We start from the raw sequence: 24,505 nt of genomic DNA on the forward strand, positions 1-24,505 counted from the left end.
CCCCAAAACAAGACAGGGGTAAACCAACCGATTATTGACAAAAGGAACATAAGCGGTGAAGTTGTCATCTGAATCTTTAAGTTTTGCACTCTTTTCTCCTTCGTCCGGTTATTGGGTTTTTCGGCAAGGTTTTTAATGAGGCAGAGGCAAGGATGAAAACGATAAAATCTTTCACTTCTCGGTCACATCACAGTGAGTAACTGAAAAGTGGGGGGACTATCTGTATTACTGAAAAATAGACTCGCCACATGGCTTTTTTAAATGGTGACACGTGTCAGCAAATTTTGGAGAAAAGTGAAGAATGACATGTAAAGATGATATGTGAAACAACCCCGGGACCGAACATACTCGTACCGTGCATGTTAGCCTCGGAACTGATCATCATAAAATAGCCTGGATCAGTTGCGAGAGAATATCTCATAATTACAAATAAAGAAGGAATCAATTAATCCCGGATTATATGGGATTTACCATCATTACACCATTAGTTACAAATCAATTATATAACGTACAATAAATGCAATAAATAATTGTAACGATCAGAACAAGGCAATCAATTACAAGATTGACTCAACAAGCACGGGATTAACTCATCAGTTATGGAATTAACTCATCGGGTATAAATTTAACTCATCAGTTACGGAATTAACTCATTAGTTACAGAATTCCAGCATTTACACAGCTGATACAAGTCTTCCAAAAGCAACAGATGGATTGAGTAAATGCTCATAATGGACCCATAATTCAAGGAGAATAGTTACTTAGATTTAAATAGATATACTTTTACGACCATCAGGGGAATCTAATTTTCTTCTCTATAATTCTATACATTGTAATTAATAGCATCTTGCTTCCAAGTTAGCCATAGTTTGGCCCTTCAAGCTATGTTCAGCTCATTATCCTATCAAGGATCATTCAATAAGAATTCTTTCTTCTCTGCTTTATTTTTATTATATTATCTGTCACTGAATTTATTTTCTACTTCTCTATCACATTGTATTAGCAAAACTTTATATCATTCGGATTAAATTGGTTGTTTGTGTCCCGTCATATAAAATTATTGCTATGATCTTGAAAACTATTTTTGGGTTATACAATCTAACCAGGAGGTCACGGATTCGAGCCGTGGAAATAGCATCTTACAAAAATACATGGTAAGATGCGTAGAATAGACCCTTATAGTCCAGCCTTCCCTGGACTCGCACATAAAGGTGTCAAAGGGGTGGGCCGAGTCGGTCCGGGCCGAGAATAAAAGTGACCGGCCGGTCACTAAATCGGGCCAGTTACTGGTTTTTCCATACCGGGATTAACGGGTCCGGCCCATCCGTGTAAAAATTGAATCGGAACGGTTATGGGTCTAAGGAGCTGGGCCGGGTTTATGTAATTTTTTTTGGTATTTTGTATAACTATCATAATTTATATTAATACAAAGTAAAAATATAAAACAAATAAACAATCTTATAAAAAGAGTGTTTGAATAAAGGATGCAGAGGCTTTAAATTTTAAAATCCTTGTATTTGAAAAAGTTCATTACGAATTTAAGATAGTACAATGAACATAGAAAAAATATAACTTATAGTATAAATCTTATACTGGACACTAGAGTGTTATAATAACTTGACATATAAAGATCAAGTTTCAAAGGCTTTCATAGTTTCATTTTAAATTTTCATTGCATAATAATATTTCAAATTAATCTAACAAACTAAAATATTAAGCATAAATACGTCTAATAATTTTAAAATAACATAATTGTTTCAAATCAACTTAAATATAAATTTCTGGAGGACGCTCAAGACAACTCTTCATATGCCTCTTTAAATAACCTGTGCTCACCCACTTTAGACGAAGATTTAAGACTCGACCACAGTTCTTGCACTTTACTTTGTGAACTTCTTCATTTTTTTACCACCTCAAAGTGTTCCCAAACATATGAGCGCACTCTAGAAGTACAGTGCATGATATAACTTGAATTGAGAATTTGAGTTTGAGAAATGAGAAGTGAGTGAAGAAATAAAAAAGGAGAGGTGTATTTATAGTTTTTCAAAAGGCTAAATTAGTAATTACCTAAAGCGTTATTATTAAAAAAAAAAAAGCACCCAAAAAGGGTTATTCTTGCAAAATATATGTTGGCAACGGTCAAATTGGAAGTTGACCGTTGCCAATGGTCAAATGGATTTTTTTTTTAAAAAAATTTAGAAAATATTTGTTGAATCGGTCCGGACCGGGCCGGTTAACCGATTCAACAGTGTTTTTCCTTGATCGGGTTTGACCGATCCGATTAACCAGTAAGAAAAATATAAACGTCCCAACCCCCTAAACTCCCAAACCCAATCCTACCCGCCCTCCTACCATCGGTCCGGGTTAATATCAATCTGGGCCGGTTCGAAAATGAGTCAACCCAGCCCGTTAAACACATTTACTCGCGCATAATGTGAAGTTATTGTACCATGCTGCCCTTTTTATGATCTCATGATTAAATAGTGTACACTTTACAAGAATGAAGCTTATCCATTTAAGTGGAAGTTGCTTTCATATCTTAACTTTTGTGTTTCAGATTTTAAAACGATAGTTGATTTCCTGTGCTATGCTTTTTTGCCGTTGGGATAGGACACAATAAGATCTCGTATATAGTAACACTAAGCTCGTATTTATGCAGATAGTAATTAATGCTTTCACAATTTTACTTATTTTGTGTTGCTTACAATCAGGATGAATTTAACACCCTTAGCTAAAAAATTATACTTTTTCTCTCCACGCTTATAATATAGTAATACAAATTACTTTTTTAACATTATTTGATTAGTACTTGGTTCATAATATTAGTTTGACTAGTGCATTAATTAAATAAAATTGGAACAAAATATGATACTCCTAATAATGATTGAAAAAAATTAAATTTATAGGGAGAAAATTCACGTGAAATTATTAGTAGGAAAATTGTATAAGCTCAATATAACGATGATATCAAACATTTTAAATTTTCTTGTAATAGAAGGGTGTCACATGATATTGGAGTTATCATTTTAAATTTCTCGTGATAGTAATTAATGCTTGCACAATTTTTACTTATCTTGTGTTGCTTTATTAGGGATGAATATAACACTCTTAGCCAAAAAATTATATTGTTTCTTAATGAAATTCCTCTCTGTGCTTAATTAAAATTATAATTACTTTTTTTCACTATTTAAGTATGGGGTTCATAATATTGTATGACAAGTGCATTAAATAAATAATATTGGAATAAAATATTATACTCCTAATAATGATTGAAAAAAATCAAATTTATAGAGAAAAAAAATCACGTGAAAATATTAATACGAAAGTTGTATAGGCTCAATAGAACAATGATATCAAACATTTTAAATTTCTCGTAATAGAAAAATGTCATATAAAATTGGAGCTATTATCTTTAGCTCATACGTACTAATACTTTTTTTTTTCTTTTTTCCGAGCTATAAATCAATAATAAAAATTTCCTTATAATAAACCATCTCTTTTTTGACTAGTACTAGTAATAGGGACAGCGAACCTAGATGAGAAATTACACAAAAACCCATCTTCTTCAACACGAGCTCCATCATCAAAATTCAAAGCATAACTTTGAGCATCATATTGAAATTGGGTTTTATTTGATTTCTTCAATTTGCAGTATATTCCAATTTTCTTTACCAAATTCTTCATAATCTTGATCTTTTTTACTAGCCATGACTCTTTTTGCTCTAGCAAAGACCTGCTGTAAATTTCATGGGCTTGGACCCAATTGAAGCTAGAAAACTTTAAACAATCACACGACCCACACCCAGTTGGAGAAGATGACGAATAGTCTTCGTAAATATTGCCATTTTTGTGGCCTTCTTGTTTGTGCTCTGCTATGGGAGTATAACTATTCATGATATTGAATGGATAGGATTCTTGCTCTGACGGGAGGTTTTGGTTTCGAACCCTGGTTATAAAAAAAAATTCCGTTAGAAAGCGCTTTCCCTGTAGGATTCTTGGCTTTTAACAAGAGGTCTTGGTTTTTGAACTCTAGTTATAAAAAAAATCTGTTAGAAAGCGCTTTCCCGTAGGATTCTTGGCTTTTAACAAGAGGTCTTGGTTTTTGAACTCTAGTTATAAAAAAAATCTGTTAGAAAGCGCTTTCCCGTAGGATTCTTGGCTTTTAACAAGAGGTCTTGGTTTTTGAACTCTGGTTATAAAAAAAATTCTGCTAGAAAGCGCTTTCCCTATAAGATTCTTGGCTTTTAATGAGAGATCTTGGTTTAAACCCTAATTATGAAAAAAAATTCTGGTAGGAAATGCTTCTGCTATAATAAACCTTACGTAGTGCGGATATGAATTAATCAGATCTAAAGCGGATAACGAATATCGAGCGAGAAATGAGAATAATATTTATGTGTACGAAGGAGGAGAAGGATGAGAAGTAGAGAATGAATGGGTGTTTACTTATAATGTATTTGTAAGTGCGTGTGCAATGTGTGTGTGAAAGGAAAAGGGGAGTGAGAAGAGGGCAAGTGGCTGCAAAAGGAAGATTAGAGAAATAAATAAACCAATAAGATTTAGGAGAATAATTTCTTGTATTTATATAAGCAAAATCTAATAGGAAAAGGATTGATATTTCCTTATCCACATAAATAAAGGAAAGGGGTATTAATATAAACAAGGAGTAAAAGGAAGGTTCCCTTTTAATCTCAGCAAAATTTAATATGCAAAAAGATATTTGTTTTCATATTCACATCAATAAAGGAAACGGGTGTAGGTTAAAGAGTAATATAAATACAATTTATGTTAGTTGAATAGCATTTTTAGATGTTTTCCAAAAAATTAAAAAGGTCATTATATTTTGATTGTGTTTATATTGGAAAAAATAAACACAGTCAAAATATAATGACCTTTTTAATTTTTCGGAAAAGGTCTAAATAAATGACATTCAACTAACATAAATATCCGTTAAAAGGTCGCCCTATTTATGCCACTAATGTTATACTTTTGGCATATTTATGTCATTGTCTATTAACCGTTTCATTTTCTGGTTTTTACCTAATAAGAATTAATTTTTCGACCCCATCTTTGCCACATGCCTTTATATTACTGGTTCTTCTTTACTTGACCCTACATTTCTTTTAACCCTGATTATGCATAATTAACCATGCCCAACCCGATAAAATCCAGCCATCTTTTAACCCAACCCCTAATTCCTTGTCACGATCCAAAATCCAACTAGTCGTGATAGCACCTAACCCAACCCGCTAGGTAAGCTAATTAATAACTATCCAATTTAATGAGTTTTTTTAGACAAATAAATGATAAAATAACTGAACCTTAATACTTTTCCCAAGGACCAATAGTACAAATCATGAGTTTCTAAGATTTAGATTTTTACAAATTAAATTGAAATAAACACAACATCGGTTTCAAATAAATACAAATCATTGAACACTGATCTCATCGGGTCGTGACAAGGAATTAGGGGTTGGGTTAAAAGATGGTTGAATTTTATCGGGTTGGGCATGCTTAATTATACATAATCAGGGTTAAAAGAAACGTAGAGTCAAGTAAAGAAGAACCAGTAATATAAAGACACATGACAAAGGTGGGGTCGAAAAATTAATTCTTATTATTTAAAAATCAAAAAATGGAACTGTTAGTCGACAATGACATAAATAGGCCAAAGTATGACGTTACTGCATAAATATGCCAAAAGTATAACGCTGGTGGCATGAATAGGACGACCTTTAACGGATGGCATAGATATGTCATTTATGTTCGTAAGTGACATTTTTTTTTAAAACTATTTGGTATTCATAAGTCAAAACTCACTAGTACGATTAATTCAATTTCGTACCACTTCAAGAGTAACCAAAAATTATTTTATTTCATAAATTCGAACCTGAAATCTCTGAATAAATACCTTGTCTTCTCCCGGCCGCCAAAAATATCTTATCCGTTAGGTATAGTAATTGAAACAGTGTTGTGGCTCTGAATGTCGCGTCCACAACGTGTGGAATGATAAAACATGCTTTATTTCTTTGTTGGATCCACTTGATTTAGAATTAATTTTATCATAAGGACAACAAAAATGAAAAGACATATAAAATCTTTATCAACACTCATTTTAATTAAAATAACTTGATACAATATATTATTTAACTTACATATTAAAAGTCTTTTTTAATATTTTAATTCCCATACTCAATTGAATGCCTTCGTATGAAATGAATTGGGATTACTATTTTAAGTCTTGTTCTTTTTTTTTCCCCCTCAATTTTTCCTTTTTGTATGTGAGTTTTTTTGGGGGGGAAGGGGGATGATTGGGTCTAAAATCGTGTACATTTTTTTCCTGGAACCCCAAGAAAACCTGCAGTCGCCAGGGACGGATCTACATGGTTCTTTATGGGTGCTCAAGCACCCACTAACTTTAACAAGATTTGGTAAATTTGTATAGGCAATTATAAAAATATTTAGATAAAAATTGAGTGAGCATCCATAACAAAACTCATTTTTCCTCTTCTTTCAGAATTCTTATCGGTGAGCACCCACAACTTTAAAATTCTGGATTTGTCACTGGCAATCGCTATAGTATCTGCCCTTCGGGTGAGTACTTCGTGCGCATTGGATAAACCTCACACTATATAATAGCCTGCAAACTATTTATGGAATGTAAATCGCATTAGACAATTCCTGCGTGACGGGCTTAGACCCTAGAATAGTGTACATTGATGTTTGCTTTTATAATCAAGACATTGAACTGATACTAATCAAGTCATTCATTAAGTAAAGTGTACTGTGAATTATGCCATATGCACATCATGATGCTGACTAATGCCCACCTTCATCCAAATATATGCTAGCTATTCTTTTGTGTAGGGTGTACACGAACCGGGTTAGTTTGGTTTTTATCAAAATCATATCAAACAAATTATATCGGTTTGGATTGGTTCGGTTTTGTCGAGTTTTCGGGTTTTCAGATTTTTTGTTACTTACATATAATTTCAATTTTACTTTGTTAAATATTTGATAAGTAAATATCTATTTAGTAAAAATATAAAAAATTGGCAAATATATTACCGATTAAAATATTCTTATGGGAAAATTCTATTAGAAACACATAACAGTTATTTTTTTAGTCGTTTGACAATAATTTTTTGTTAATATACACTTTCAGGTTAACCGAATTTAGTAATTAAACATAAAAATCAATATGATACCTAAATATTAATAATCAATTCACATTCGAAAAAGATATAAGAATCTAATAGTTTTAACATATGATATTAATATAGTAGAACAAAGAGATAGACGCATTTCAGTAACACTTGATAAAGTGATCATACAACCCATTATTTAAGGTCAATAAATATGGAGCACTTCATATTCTATTAAAATTTATATCCGGCAAGAGAATCTCAAATATTTCTAGATATTTTTTAAAGAAAATTCTATATAAAATCTTAAAAATATATATAAAAATTATATTTTTATATGTCGAGTTGGTTCGGATTTTTTTTACTCAATACCAAACCAAGTCGGATTTTTTAATCGGTTTGGTTTGACTTTTCGATTTGGCACGATTTTTCGATTCGATTTGTACACCCCTCCTTTTGTGTAATCTAATACTGAATCTTTTACTTTCTCTTTCTTTTTGTTTTTCCCTTTTTGCCGACAAAAAACAACATACTAGTGATCTTACAAAAAGTATGAGTCATATGCAAGTCATATTCTTATCCAATGACAGAGTCTACTATGGTCTTATATTTAAAAAGAAAAAAGAAAAAAAAAGAGGGAATTCTCTTTTGACCTCTTTAGCAGAAATACTGCAATGCGCGATTACCATCTTTACCAAACAATCTTTGTATTGCGATTTATACAATGATACTAGTCTTGCAAAGCCCGTGCTAAGCCCGGGCCCAAGATCACGGCAATAAAGTCCATAATATAATAATAATAATAATAATAATTTATTACGTTTTTAAGCATAACATTCGCTTCTTAACCATTTATTATTCTTTATTTATATTTTCTAATCATCTCATTAGATAATATATTAGAAGAAATATTTACAAAAAAGCAAGTGTACTAAGGAATAAGCAGATATCAAAGGGACAAAGGTAACTTGATATTATGTAACATAATTTAAAGTATGAAAAATGATTCTAAATGGACAATAATCATAGATTAAAGAAGATATTTTAATATTTTATGAATTTGTGAGTATATAATTTATAATTAGATGTAGAAATAAAGAAGATATTGTAATAGATTATTTTAGTATATATTGATTAACTATTCATAATTTCATATAACCATAGTTTATGCGAGAAAAAATATATTGATTAAAGTCTAGGTTTTGATGAGGTCCGGTTTGGGGTCGTGACAAAAACAAAGTCCAAGAATTACTTAATTAGTCATTAACTCATAAATGATTTATTTTAAAAGAAAATTTCGCTACCCAATCAATTAAGGATTATATAATTTCTGACAAATTAAATTATTTAAATATATATATATATCTTTGTTTCGATAGGATGTGACCATCAGCCGTATTTAATAAATGTGAGATTACAAGTTGATCACTTGCTAAGAACCTCTCCCTTTTCCTCTGTTCTATCCCACTTAATTAAGTAAATTGGATAAAATTTAAATATTTTTTCATTTTATTTTCAAGATTCTAATCTATTAATTTTAAAAAAGTTTTGAAATTTATTTTTCTATTGTATAATTGTGTTAAATCACTAAATCTAAATTTATATTTTCAAAATAATTTTTTTATTAAAAATAAGATCGAAGAGAATTCAATTATAATTTTAGAAATACTAAGAAAATTTGATCGGCAGAGTACTCTCCTCATATCAAATGAGTTCTTCAAGGTTATTGTTATCAACATTTTAGATTCATCTTTGAGCATAATTATTCTTCACTAATAATTTTTCAAGCATTTTAAGGCTCAAAGTTTATAATATTTACCAAATTAAATATAGGAATCTAAGCAAAAAAAGAAATAAAGTAGGGGCAAAAAACTTATTGATGCATACTTCACCTGTAAAAAATTAGGTTAAGGAGCTATGTATTACCAAAAGAGGTTTGAGAGTATCTTGATTTATTGAAAACATACTTTAGTATATACAGTAATAAATAGCAAATACAACTATACAAGGACATATTTGGAAGAGCAAACCCTTTTGGTTGGCAAACTAACAAGATAGTTACAATGTAACTAAGAACTACAAAACTCTTTACATGGTCCTTTATATATAGTAGTAATAAACCATAAAACAAAAAATAAAATTGACTTTAAAAAATAAGATCAGGACCTAGAAGTAATTAATTGAAAAGTTCACATTTCATTGAAAATTTTTGTCAGGACTACCAATTTGCGTACATTTCAATTATCCCATTAGATACATGATAACTCCTGCTATTACATGTATCGAATGATTCTGTCCATTACAACATAGCCATATACTAAAAATAACTTAAAAATTTTCATGTTGTTGCTATACTAACTTGAACTTCCAAGATTAGCCCATAAAAACTTATCCTAAGTCCCAGGATTCTCAACATAATCAACTACTTGGTATTGTTCAAAATGAATTTAACATTAACCAATACTTTCATTTTGATTGAAATCTTGAAAGTGCTACTACATATTTACACAAAAGTTGTTCAATTTAATAGCGCGGTACATGATGTGTATAGCTGAACATACACTAATTCGAACCGTGGTTCAAACAAAATGATGATAATTATGTAGAAAAGAATAAAGAAAGAATTGTTATGAAATAAAGACTATAAAGTAAAGACAAGTATAGAGAGAAACTGATATATTATTCGAATTCAAACTGATGTACATAATGAACTGAAATCTCTTCTATTTATAGAAGAAAAGAAGCTGCTCTGTAAGCTGCTACTACAAGCTGTTGTGTAAGCTGCTACTACAAGCTGCAGTGTAAGCTACTATAAGCTGTTGTGTAAGCTGCTACTACAAGCTGTTGTGTAAGATGATACAAGCTGCTGTGTAAGTTGCTGCTGTACCAGATATGGATAATCTTCTACTGAGAGCAATATTTATCCATAACGGAGTACTGAATGGATAAGCTTATTATATCCGGTATGGATAATCTTCTACCGGGGGTAATGTTTATCCATAACCGGGTACTGAAAAGATAAGCTCATTATACCCGGTATGGATAATCTTCTACCGGGGGTAATGTTTATCCATAACTGGGTACCGAAGTGATAAGCTTCTTCAGGAAGCTTATTTCCAATATAGTACTAAATAGATAAACATATTTACGGTGGAGTCCCATATGGATAAGCTTCTTCAGGAAGCTTATTTATAACGGAGTACTAAATGAACATCCATAATATAATATATTTATAACACTCCCCCTTGGATGTTCATTAAAAAGATAGTGTGCCTCATTAAAACCTTACTGGGAAAAACCACGTGGGAAAAAAAATTCCAGTGAAGGAAAAAGAGTACACATATTTAGTAAGACGCATTGTTAGGTGCCTCATTAAAAACCTTATAAGGAACACCCTATAGGAAAAAACCTTAGTAAGGGAAAAAGAGTGCATCGCGTATTTTACTCCCCCTGATGAAAACCTTGTTTCAAATATTTGAGTCTCCGCATTCCAATCTTGTATACCATCTTCTCAAAAGTTGAAGTTGGCAAAGATTTAGTGAATAAATCTGCTGGATTATTACTTGAACGGATTTGTTGCACATCAATGTCACCACTTTTCTGAAGATCGTGTGTGTAGAATAATTTTGGTGAAATGTGCTTCGTTCTATCTCCTTTTATCAATCTTCCCTTCAATTGGGCTATGCATGCAGCATTGTCTTTGTATAAAATTGTGGGTCTTTTCTCACATTCCAACCCACATATTTCTCGAATGAATCACTGATCTCAATCATATTCACTCCCTGCTTGCCGGTTTGAGATCGAGCTTTATGGGTATCAGATAAATAACCTGCATCTGCATTATCAATACGATCTGCACCACTTTTGCTAGCATTAGCAAGATAAATAAGTGCAACATCTACACCGAGATAGAGTATTTCAGGACCAAGGAGCTCCTCATCCTCTTCTAGAGGTTGGAACAGATCCTTATTCACTTCAAGTGATTGAATATCCAATGATGTACTTAATGGGCACACTTTGTCCATGTAAAAGCATTTTTAAGACCTTCTTGGAGCTCTTCTGGAGTTCCAATTTATGTCACCAACATAAACAGCAAGTGTAACAAAGTCTGATGACATTTTCTTTATAAAAATACATGGACAAATAACATAATTTATGTAACCTTCTTTCAGCAAATATTTACTAAGGCGATTATACCACATGCGCCCAGATTGCTTTAAACCGTACAAAGATCTTTATAATTTGATCGAGTACATTTCTCAAGACTTTGAATTATATGCTTCGGGCATTTTCAATCCTTCAAGGATCTTCATATAGATTTAGCCAAATAAGTCATATAGGTTAAGACTTGTATCTAAATGGTACGACATCTTCAAGTGTCTGGACTGCTAGTCCGATCCTCACAATCGTTTACAATATTGTGCACTATATTGTATTAAATATATCGTCGACGATCATTTTGTGTCAGTTCCGAAGCGACATAACTTGTGGAGATCTCATCACTTTCTTTATTTTCAGGTACCTGAACTTTTTCGGGAGTTTCATGAAATGTTATGTCGTGGGCTCTTCTAGAGCTTATTTCCTCCTCATTATGATCATTTCGATCATTAGCTCCTACTATTTTTCAAGGATTGTTACCTTTGGAACCGATTGGTCTACCACGCTTCATGCGTACAGTAAACTCTATCCTTCAGGGACTTTAATTTTAATAGGAGCATTTGCAGCTGAAATATGATATTTAATTTTGGATCAGCAAATGCTTCTGGCATTCGACTTGAATTATCTTCTAAGTGAGGATCATGATAATTCGATTCATATAACATATTTTTCAACTGTTTATTCCATCCCTCAAATGTTAGAAAAACTAACATATATCCTCAATCATCTTTGGGAAACATATCTTTATGTATTATGGTAGAGAAATTAATCACATACCACACAACAAAAGATAGTAAAAATATTTGGTTTCTGATCCTATACCAATTGTGAAGGGAGGACTTATCATATATTGTTGATCTGATGCATACAAGTGCTGCTATATGCAATTTAGAAAATCTTAGACCAACACATGAAGTTTTGTTCTCATAAGCAATGGTTTAGACATTAACATGAGGTATTCAATGATAAACCAGCTTGGATATAAACCAGCATTATCAAGATGAACTGTCTTGATTTCATAATCTGAAAATTATGCTCTTAATCGAGAAAAGCAATTCCAAATGCCAAACTGCAGGTTGACAATAATTACACATGTAACCATCTCATATATGCACCTACAAGTGGTTCACATGATAGGTGAACGGGCCCATATTCACCTTTTATATATTTCAGAATCAGGGGTCTTAGTACCAACTTTAGCTGGTATAATCAATTCATTATGAGAACAAGCAACACATGAGAATTCCTGAAGAATCTTCTAGTTCTTTAGTATATGCTTATCTGAATTCTCAAATAGCTCATTTAAAAATGGCAAATGAAAACTTCAAGTTTATCATGTCATGTGCTATCGATTAGTAAACTTCTGGTTTACTATGGCATAAACTTTTGCTTTAGTAAACTTCTGGTTTACTGTGATACATGATATAGTACAAATTAAAGAATAAGGCAGGTAACTTCTCACATACATATTATTTTACCCCCTATGATTGTGGAAACATGAAGATAATCAATCTTCCAATCATTTGTAGTCTCAATATGATAGCCATTTGTATTAGTAAACTTCAGGTTTACTACAACATATGTTTTGACCATAATCATATAATATGAATGACATATTTGTATATAAGCTCTTCGAGAGCCTTAATTTATTATCCACAATCTAATATTTATCTGGCACTACTGGTGTCATGTATTCTTTAGGCAAACATTTAGCTCTTCAGGAGTTATTGATACATTTTGTACTATCAAATATTGCTCAGACACTGCTGGTGTCATGAGATAAAATTACAATCAAATAAACAATGTAAAACAATTGTTTAAGCACACGAAAACTCTTCTTCATAATATTTTTCCACTTCAGGAGGCAATTTCAACTATGTTACTTCTTCAGGAGCAAATTTAAAACACGAAATATTGAGTATATATTCTCTCAATTATATTAACTCTTCTGGAGGTGAATTGTAATGTATTCACATCAAGAGCGCGTTCATATTTACCCGACTTATTAGTATTGTCACATTCACTTCAGGGAATGGATTAATATTATCAAAAGTTCTCATCCTTCAGGAAATCGAACATAATTATCTGAATGCGCATTAATCACATCAAATTGTGATGCCTCAACCTCTTTTAAAATATTTACTACTTCAGGAGCAAATCGAGGCGTGCATTTAATATAGAGAATATTTATGTAGCTTATCTTCAATTGTAACTATAGAAAGCCTAAATTATCACTTCTGGTGATCATAGACATATACCACTTCTGGTGGTTAACAAAATATAATTACAATGAGATATATGAAATATAACTACTTCTGGTGGTTGTATATTTCTTGCAAACTCTGCTAGAGTTTAAGTTGATCTAATAATATTATCCATATTCTTTAAAATGACATAAATAAGATATATTATAGTAAACATCATTATCAAATCATAATTTTTCTTTATGTACAACAATTACATAACCATATTATCTATTACAAATAACAAAAATTAAAATATTTATATTTCTGCAGATTCACCACCGATTACATTTCTCCTTCTGGGAGTGCAAAGTAATCAGCTACATCCAAATGCATGAAGTCTAAATTATCTTCAGAAATAAAATTTGCTTCAACATTTTTCTCTGTCTTCTTCAGGGAGGCTTAATAAATCTCAACCAGGTGCTTTGGCGTACGACAAGTACGTGACTAGTGCCCTTTTCCTCCACATCTATAGCATGCATTTTCTACATTTGGCGCTTGCACCGCTTCATGCTTTTGTTCCTTCCTTTTCCACTGCTGCAGGTGAGAAGGCTTCTTTGGTGCATTATTATTACCATGATTGGGGTTTCTTCCCCGACCACGGTCATGACTACGACTGGGGCCACAACCTCTTCCACGTTTAGCTTGGTGGAAGTTCGTCTCATTCACTTCAGGGAATGGACAAGAACCAATAGGTCGGCTTTCATGATTTTTCATTAATAGCCCATTATGTTGCTTTGCTATAAGAAGATGTGAGATAAGTTCAGAATACTTTTTAAATCTCATCTCTCGATATTGCTGCTGCAGGAGCATATTCGAGGCATGAAAAGTGGTGAAAGTTTTCTCCAACATATCATGATCAGTAATATTATCACCACATAATTTTAATTGGGAAATAATTCTGAACATAGCAGAATTATACTCACTGATAGATTTAAAATCTTGTAGCCTTAGATGAGTCCAATCATAACGTGCCTGTGGAAGAACGACCATCTTCAGGTGGTCATATCTATCTTTCAAATTATTCCACAGTATGACTGGATCTTTAATAGTGAGATATTCCATTTTCAGGCCCTCATCAAGGTGATGGCGTAGGAATATCATTGCTTTGGCACGGTCTTGGTTTGATGCCTGATTTTTATCCTTGATGGTGTCTGCCAGACCCATCGCATCAAGATGAATTTCAGCATCAAACACCCAAGACATGTAGCTTTTGCCCGATATATCCAGGGCTACAAATTCAAGTTTAGAAAGATTTGACATTATTTAGGAAAAGAAAGTTCTTACCTCAAATACTTTCAAAATATTTGCTCGAGATGGTAGACCTTCGTGCTGATAACGTGTTATAAAATAAAGACTATAAAGTAAAGACAAGTATAGAGAGAAACTGATATATTATTCGAATTCAAACTGATGTACATAATGAACTGAAATCTCTTCTATTTATAGAAGAAAGGAAGCTGCTCTGTAAGCTGCTGTGTAAGCTGCTACTACAAGCTGCAGTGTAAGCTACTATAAGCTGTTGTGTAAGCTGCTACTACAAGCTGTTGTGTAAGCTGCTATTACAAGCTGCTGTGTAAGCTGCTGCTGTACCAGATATGAATAATCTTCTACTGAGAGCAATATTTATCCATAACGGAGTACTGAATGGATAAGCTTATTATATCCGGTATGGATAATCTTCTACCGGGGGTAATGTTTATCCATAACCGGGTACTGAAAAGATAAGCTCATTATACCCGGTATGGATAATCTTCTACCGGGGGTAATGTTTATCCATAACTGGGTACCGAAGTGATAAGCTTCTTCAGGAAGCTTATTTCCAATATAGTACTAAATAGATAAACATATTTACGGTGGAGTCCCATATGGATAAGCTTCTTCAGGAAGCTTATTTATAACGGAGTACTAAATGAACATCCATAATATAATATATTTATAACAAGAATCCATTATTCACCAAATTTTAAACCGCGCCAGTGAATATTCAAACCTAATATTAAAAAAAACTACCAAAACAAAATTCAACTCCCTCTATACCATTGAATTAAGAGCTCCATCTATTAAACTACTGTTTTCCAATAATAAAAGACGACAGTAGGAATTATTCGAAAACATTATTTAGCTGAATCTCTCTGCAGCAGTCCATAATCTCAAGCAGCATTAAACCAGCAAAGAAGAACATGCCTTTGTTAGGGAGCGTTCGGATTTAGTCGGGCCCCAATGAGGGTACCAAACACCGGATGGATTATGGAAGACAAAAAAAAAAGGCTTTTGACGAAACTAAAATACTAGCAGGTGGATAACTCTACTATGAAGATGAAATACATGCCAAATTCAGCAAACAGAAATTTCAAATCAAAATTCAACATGTTGCTGAATTCTGAGTTAATACAACCCAAACAAGAAATAGAGAGGTAATAACCTTGTTAAGGTTACAATTTTGTACACTTACCTCTATTTCACTTACAAATGATAACCTTAACAAGGTAAAAGTAGAAAAGAAAAGAAAGTAGAAAAACAAAAATACAAGATTTTTAAGATCAAATTTATGTACAGAATCAAACACAAACGTGTCATTTTACCTCCACAGAGTGCTATGTCTCATAGGAAGAAACTGATTAAGGAAACAAGTTTCTTCTGGAGGCTCTTTAACATGCCACAGAATTTATGGTCACAAGTCCTCATTGGTAAGTACTGCAACCCCATTGAAACTACATTTAGTAGATTGCAAACCAGCACCGTACCTCGGCTATTTGGAATAACATCCAAATATTATATCTATGGCCCCTTAAATATCCAAGATCATAACCTAATGGTCAGTAGCATGATAGATAATGGAAAATGGTTGCTCTCAGTCTCTCCTTTGAGCTACCTCATGAACTTCTACAGGCTATATACAACATTTGTCCTCCCTTTATCCGGAAAAACAAGATTCACTACTACGTCTGCCAGAACCATGATAGAACCAACAGTCTCTTCTTGCAAGGATTTCATGGATTTGGAAACAAGATACTCAAAATAATATTAAATTTTTCCTATGGGTTTGTTATCATATAAATAACCAATGCCCAGTATGTCACATGGACCTGGAAAATACTATCCATATTTTCTCTTACCTGCCATATTGCCCAGCAGTCATGCCTGACATTTCCCCAAAATAGAAAATTCCCAGAATCACTGGTTAAATGTCATCAAGGATATTAATTACCAACCGACCAACGCAACTTCTACACTTGGAAGGAATTGTTTCCCTTCTCCTATGGTATCTATGGAGAAACAGAAAGAACAACCATTATAATAATCTTGATAACATAGAAAATGTGCATATGAGAGCTGCGGAATTTAAGCTGCTAACTGAGAATGAATGAATGCACAAGTCTATACTAACCTTTTAGGTAAGATAGCATCCACCACTAGCTGGGTTTTTGTTTTCTTTTGAGAAAGGTAGCAATTTGGATTGATAATAAAATCAGCACCAGTTCAGTGCTGATAACTGTATGTACAACTCAAAACGAGCAAAAGAAGAACACTTGATGTAACAGTTATTTACAAGCTACCTATTAAATCTATCAGGTCTCCTACATCATCCAAAAATTCCTGTTTACACCAAAAATAAAACAAGGAGAGACAATCCATCTTAATCTTGTGAATGGAACTGCTTTTGTCCGCTAGCTGGATATTTTTAACTTAATGTAGATGGAGTAGCGAAGGGACATCTAAACAAAGGAGGCATTGGCGGAGTAATCAGGAATAACAGAGGAGCCTGGTTGTTAGGCTATTACAGTAGTCTACCCGAATCAAATCATACACAAGCTGAAAGTTCAAAATATAGTAATGCTTGACGGTAGGTTGCTGATGAGCCAGCTGGGGAGGGGGAAATCGAGCATAGCTTTCTAGAACAAAATGCAGTAGCAGACATACTGGCTAAGGAAGGAATTAAGGGGGTAAATCATTTAGTTTTCGTGCACCTACCAGCTCCACCTCATTTTGTACTAAATAGTTTAGAAGCAGATAGGAAAGGAGCAACTTCTGCTAGAAATATTTCTGCATTTACTTGTAATATTTTGTCCCGCATGACATACTACTATGCTCTAGAAAGCATAAACTCTCCAGTATGTACTAGATTTAACTAGTTATCAGTAATATATTTCTCCCTTAACCCCAAGATATATATATATATATATATATATATAATATATATATATATATATATATATATAGAGAGAGAGAGAGAGAGAGAGAGAGAGACCCCTAAGTGTTTCAAAAACTACCAAAACCAAGAGCTATTGAACTATAGGCTTCTGTCTATCAAATATAAAAGAAGATATAGGAATAATTTCAGAGCATTATTTAGCTGAATCTAGCAGTCCATAAGCTCAATTAGTATTAACCACTAAAGAAAAATACTAGCATTTAAACCAAAATACCTGATAAATAAATCAAAAAAGGAGCCTCTTTAACCAAAGTAAAATGGCAGGTGGATGACAGGGTAATTCTATGACAATTTACAGGTGAAATTTACTTGAATATGAAATTCTATGACAAATTCTGCAAAAAGAAAAAATTTCAAAATCAAAATTCAATATGTCACTGAATTTTGAGTTCTTTCTCCCCCTAATTTTCCTACAAGCCAAACAGCAATAGAGGTAATATACAAACAATCTCGCATACGCAAGAAGGTATATAAAGGGCAAAAAGGCAAGATTTTTACGATTAAAATTTAACCTATGTACAAAATCAACCTCAACTGTAATAAAAAAGAGCAGAAAAGGTAAAATTACTGCTAATAAAAAACACTCACTATTACTACGCATAAATTACTTTAACTAGCAGCAGTAACTTCTCTCACAGACATCGGTTTCACAGGCGGGGAAGGAGGGAGTCGAGAAGTGAAATTACCCAAAGGGGTTTCTTCATCATCAAACCCATCTTCAAAATTAAGCGAATAACTCAACGGATCATAACGGAACTGATCAGTTGAGGAGTGTTGTCTCTTGTGCCGGTTCGATCCAAAGTTGAAAACCATTAAAACCTTGTCTTTAAAATTCGGGAGGTTATTGGGTTCCCAAATCAGCGACGGATTCTCATCGGAGGATGACGGCGGTGGTGGAGGAGAAGGGTGGCGGTGAGGAAAGCAACAGGAGAAGCAAAAGGAGTTCTTCAACTTTTGCTTCAGAGATGGAGCTGAATTGGGTATAGAGAAAGGATGATTTTCGTCCATAGGAGGAAATTTGAGATTTGAGAGTGAAAATAAAGGAGAAATTGAGGGGTTTTACACAGTTTTTGTAGAGAATTTTTTTTAACTATACCGAGGTACTTTTACTTTTCCTTTTTTTAACGACAAAATTACATAACAATGCACTCCATATGATCTTGCAATATTTTAGCTCACTTAAGGGTCGTTAATTATAATAATAATGTAATAATGTTGAATATGGTGTATTAATAATGTTGGTATTAGTTATGCTTGTATTAGTTATGTTGGTATTAGTTATGCGGATATATTTCTTATCCATTGTTTGGTTTGATATATTAAAGTATTGCACAATTTCTAAAAAAATTGCTTGTTTACAAAAATACCCTCAAAACTAGTCCATCACTCAAAATTTTTAAAAGAAACATATGTTGAGAAATATTTTTATATGAAAAAGTTTAAAAAAATTATTTTATCTATCTACCTATATTGTAAAATAGAACTAAATATTTATTTATAAAAAAGAAAATATGCTAAGTATTTATTTATTTACTAGAAATATAATTTTATTTCTCACTATTTGAATTATTTTAAACTTGCATTAATATAATAACTAGCATATTTTAATCAAGCATAAATTTTAAAGGATAATTTTGTCTTTAACTAAGCTAATACATGCATTAAAACTCATTGCATTGCTAATACCATGGTTTTTTATGCATTAGTTATGCATAGGATAATACCAAATAGGATGTATAACTAATGCTTGCATAACTAATGCATAAGTTCAAAATGTCTACCAAACAAGGTATTATTAATACACAAAGCTAATGCAAGCATTATTTTATCTAATGGATCCTACCAAACGACCCCTTACAAGTTTGCAAATGTGTAGCCAAATATCAATAAGTTTAGATCTAACTTTTTCCCCCCCTTTTTTTTTATTCTCTATATCTTCAAGCGTGAAATATTTCCATTCTCCTTTTTCCTCAAGTTTCTACATACCTATCACAACTACGAAAATTCACAAACAGATGCGAGAAATCTAAAATCTCATCTTCTTTAATGCTAATCTTGTTAGTTTTTTAATATGATTTTGTGAGAAATTTAGAGTGGATATCGTTTGAACTTATTAAAATTACTTTAAGTAGACTGTATACAAAGTTTGAAGTTATTTAGTGGAGATTTTGAATAGTCTTAATCAAGAATTGCAAGTTAAAATTGTACAAAAAATTTATCAGAGATGCTTATATACTTTTATACAATATTATACACTTTTATACAAAGAGGTATATTATATATATAGTTGTATAAAAGTGTATAAAAATGTATAAGCATAGTAGTGAAAATGTTAGTGATACACCATGTATATAGGTGTAGCAGTAGAAGAAGAAGAAGAAGAAGAAGAAGAAGAAGAAGAAGAAGAAGAAGAAGAAGAAGAAGAAGAAGAAGAAGAAGAAGAAGAAGAAGAAATGTGAGAAATCCACCAAATACATGTAGATAATGTATTAGCCTTGTATAAAATAATGTATAAGAGGTGTTTATACACGATTATACATTACTTATACATTATTATACAAATGAATCCTATCAATGGAGCTTCACTGGTTCTTCTTCTTCTTTGGGTATCTTTTAAAATTCAACTCAAATCTACCTCAAATCTGCTTCAAATCACTTCAAATTTGAGTTTTGACCTCCCCTTGACGATGTCAATCAATTGGGCCAACACCCAATCCAAACAACTAACAAAATCGAAAAATCCAATTTCTGAAATTGAAGCTTCGAATGACCTTTAATGGTGACACCAAAAATAATAATTCTCTTAAGTGGTATATTTTCTTCTCATCTTAATAGTGATTATCAACTTTGAATCTGGAAGGAGAATTGAAGAATATATATAATGGTAAAGAAATTTTGGGGTGCAAAGTCGTGAAAGAGGAAGAAAAAGAACGAAGAAAAGAAAAAAATAATTAAATAGGGTAGGCTAACTGGTGAAAAATAATTTTCAGATTATATACAACTTGGGTATATCAGGTAAGGGCTTCAAACGTGAGCAATTTTTTAATGGACTGTTGGGCCAAGTGACAAGGAGCGTAATTCCCCCTTTTTTAATTGCAGAATCTTATTTAATTCAGTTGACATGAATTACCCCGGTAGAAATACTAGTTACGTTTGACTCGTGCTGCGTCCGCGCCCAATTTTTACGTTGAATTTTTCTTGTTACAGGCAAATTAGTTAATGTATAAGTTTAAATTTTACTCAAAATTATTTTTCCTGCATAATAATTAATTGTATCTGGTGCAAAAAAATTATTCTCAGGCCTGCAGTCAATATAAATTAACAAATTGTAGCATCTTTGAAGCTTCTTTTAACAATTCATTTATTTTTTTTCTTTTAAATTATAAAGTAAGCTTATGGAGTTGTCGATATGATGTGAAAAATGAGTTGAAACAAACGAATATAAGATATTTTTCTAATAATCAAGTGTAACATTTCCTTCTGTGATTTTCTATTGAACTTTTTTTCATATTAAACCAAATAAAAGCCTTAAGTTCCTTACAGGTATCCATAGAACTGACAAAAAAATTGACCTTTATTTTCACTATCGATATCCATCAAATATGAACCTTTGGTAGTAATTTTATTATCTATAAAATTACCTGACATGTGAGTGAAAACATTAAATTCTCTGTTATGCAAATTGCAAATATTTTTCCGAACTTTTTCTAACTTTACACTTAGAATTAAACTGTAGTATTAATCTAGTACATACACCATATGAAGGTAAAAATATTTTTGGATGTACGTGTAATTTTCGCAATTATTGTTAGTCCTAATTAATTTGTTGCATCTTAACGTTTCAACTCCACTTTTATTGACATGTGCAAAACCAGAATTTAGTGCATCTAATTTATGTTAAGTATTTATTTTTGGGACTCCTAAATGACATTGGAACATCAACAGAGAGGTTCGTGAATAGATTGGCTATTGATTGGGAAAGATCAATGGAAGATAGACAAAGAATCTATTATCCACGGAAATACTCTTTAATAATCAAACTTCAAGGCAGAAGAATTCCTCACCAAATACTGAAACAAAAAATTCAGGCCTTATGGAAAATCGGTGATCATATACCTCTAATTGACCTAGGCAATGACTACTACATTGTTAAACTTCAAAAAGAGGAGACCATGAACCATATCCTACAAACAGGACCATGGTTTATCTATGGCAATTTTCTATCTATTCAGAGATGGGAACCCAACTTTGTGGCGTCAGAATCTAACAATCCTTCACAACAGTCTGGGTTAGACTCCCTCAACTCCCTATTGAGTTCTACGATGGAGAAATACTAAAGAGAATAGGTGGTGCTATAGGAAGGCTACTGAGGATAGATGCCTGCACATCCTCTTCATTGAGAGGACGATATGCTAGGTTATGCATTGAAATCCCTATCGAAGAGCCTGTAAAGAAACATATCTTCATAGGCACCCACAAATAAAGCATTCAATACGAAGCTGATCATTTTCTCTGCAAAACTTGTGGAAAACTAGGCCATAAATCCACCTCCTGTGCACAAATAATTTCTCCAACAAAAGATAATACTCCCTTACCAACAGACATATCTTCAAAGGAAATTCAAAAAATTGTTCCACCACAAGAGGAAGAATGGTCCACGGTCCCGTTCACAAGGAGCAGAAAGCCCAGGACCAAAAAATCAAGCGAGGTCCTTGAAAAATCCCAGGAAGCAGGTAATAATGTTAAAATGTTCAATGCATCGACAGGTAAGTATATTATAACTCAAAAATTAAAATATTTGCCTAAGTCTTCTAGCAACATTTCCTCCATTAATAATCAATCTTATTCATATCTCCCAATGACCTTCCCAAAACAGGTAACTAATAACCTCCTTAATATTAAAAATAGATTCTCATCTATTAATAATTCCCAGCAAGAGGATTTGGAACAGAACCCGGTTTTAGAGAATACCACCACCACATATACTCAAAAAACCACCAGTATCTCCTCAAAAACCACTAGTAACCAGTGCATAAACCGGACACAAGAGACAAGAAAAATCTTAGAAAATCCCTTCTCACTAAAAGACAAAGATGTTAATAACCTATCAATATTTCCTAATGATTCTACTAACCAATCAGAACATAACCATAACCCCGCTCAAATATTATCTATGACTGGCCAGCTAACCCCCCTAACAACCTAATCAACCAATTAGTCGATAACCCTATTATGCATGCGGACGTCCACTCGTCCAACCAAACGAACTCATTGAGACAAATGTCTCAAACTCTAATACACGTGCCTAATCATACGCATGCTATCAATTCTATTAAACTAAACACGCTAAACCCTTCAGATGCCATGCAAATTGAAGAAATCATTACCCCTACATCTGCTCCCAACTCCTTATATCAACCTCACCATTCTCTCAAATATGCCAAGACTCACTTTAGGTCACCAAAGGAGGAGGTACAGGTTGATTCAAATCCTAAGGAACCATCATACTGCAGCGATGGAAAATCTCCCCCTTTTCCCTCCTCAACTTCCAAACATGCCAGTGATCTATGCTCAACCCCCTTCCTCAGGATCACCACCCAACTTCCTAGATAGAATTAGGGCTAATGGGCAGGGGAGTATCTCTCCAACTCAACATCAATGGGCAGGAGAATTTCATTGTGATCCAGAATCCTTAATTCCTAGCTCAACTAGTTTCCGAGGGCCTTCACCTAGCAATGAGCCAACTACATGAATCACATATGGGTGAACAATATAATGCAACCACTGGCACCAGGCATGAACAACAACCTGGTCCATGCCATGAGAGCCCAGTGGAATTTGCCACTCAACTACAACCAGAACCCTTACCTACCTCAGAACATGGGGTTGGACCTTCCATTCTTCCCACCTCAAGAGATCACTGCTCTCAACCCTATCCTAATGAACTGGGATCCACTCTTGAACAACATGCAACCTCAAGTGCCAATAAACTTAGGTCCTATGAACCAGGAAGTCCCACCTCCTCAGATGAATCAAAACCTAGGAAATCCAGTGGAGGAGGGAATAGAAGAAGAAGTCAACTTAGTGGGGGAATTATTGGTAGAATCCACAAACCTAGACGAATTAAAGGTCTATCTCTTCGAGGAAATGCAGGAGAAGAGGCTCATTCTAGCCTGTCCAGTTTCACTATTCAAGTTCACAATGGACATGCGTCCACCACAAGACCTAACAGTGGGGAAGATTGCAATGGTTCTGAGTCCCTCCCTAAGGTAGATCAATTACCTCCTTCACCAAGGAGCAGAGAACAGTCACCACAACCCAATGAATAGCCCAATGAGTCTAGTTATATGGAATATACGTGGAGCTAACAATGATGAATTCAAAAGGAATTTTAGGGAGCTGTTGCATACTCACAACCCAGGCACGGTTGCCCTTCTAGAAAAAAAATGGTTGATCATGCACCTCTTAGGGATGAGTTCCGCTTCTCCGACATGATTGAGGTTCCTGCCGAAGGTCAATCAGGAGGGAATGGTTGTTCTATAGGATGCAAGCCTTGTATCTGTGAATAATTTCGTCAAAAGAAACAACGAGATCCATGCACTGATAGAGGTACATCCTATCTGTCATAAATGGTTATTTTTCACTATATATGCTAGCTCGGTCACCTCTAATAGAAATATCATGTGGGATAATATTTCTAATATTTTTTATAATTACAAAGATGCTTGGCTTCTAGGGGGTGA

General features: G+C 33.2%; 1 protein-coding gene and 1 long non-coding RNA gene across 2 annotated transcripts; both read right to left on the minus strand.

Moving 5' to 3' along the window:
- Positions 1 to 15,897: 15,897 nt before the first annotated feature.
- On the minus strand, positions 15,898 to 17,700 carry LOC107773199 (uncharacterized). Its single transcript, XR_001645248.2, has 2 exons — positions 16,938 to 17,700; positions 15,898 to 16,815 (listed from the first exon to the last, which is right to left on the minus strand). It is a non-coding gene; the product is annotated as an uncharacterized LOC107773199 (long non-coding RNA).
- A 671-nt stretch (positions 17,701 to 18,371) lies between these two features.
- LOC142163529 (uncharacterized) lies at positions 18,372 to 18,770 on the minus strand. Its single transcript, XM_075220831.1, has one exon. It carries the CDS (start codon positions 18,768 to 18,770, stop codon positions 18,372 to 18,374), a length of 399 nt encoding a protein of 132 aa, XP_075076932.1.
- Positions 18,771 to 24,505: the final 5,735 nt, after the last annotated feature.

The sequence above is a fragment of the Nicotiana tabacum genome, chromosome 8 (genome assembly GCF_000715075.1).
Source record: "Nicotiana tabacum cultivar K326 chromosome 8, ASM71507v2, whole genome shotgun sequence".
Classification (NCBI taxonomy): Eukaryota; Viridiplantae; Streptophyta; class Magnoliopsida; order Solanales; family Solanaceae; genus Nicotiana; species Nicotiana tabacum.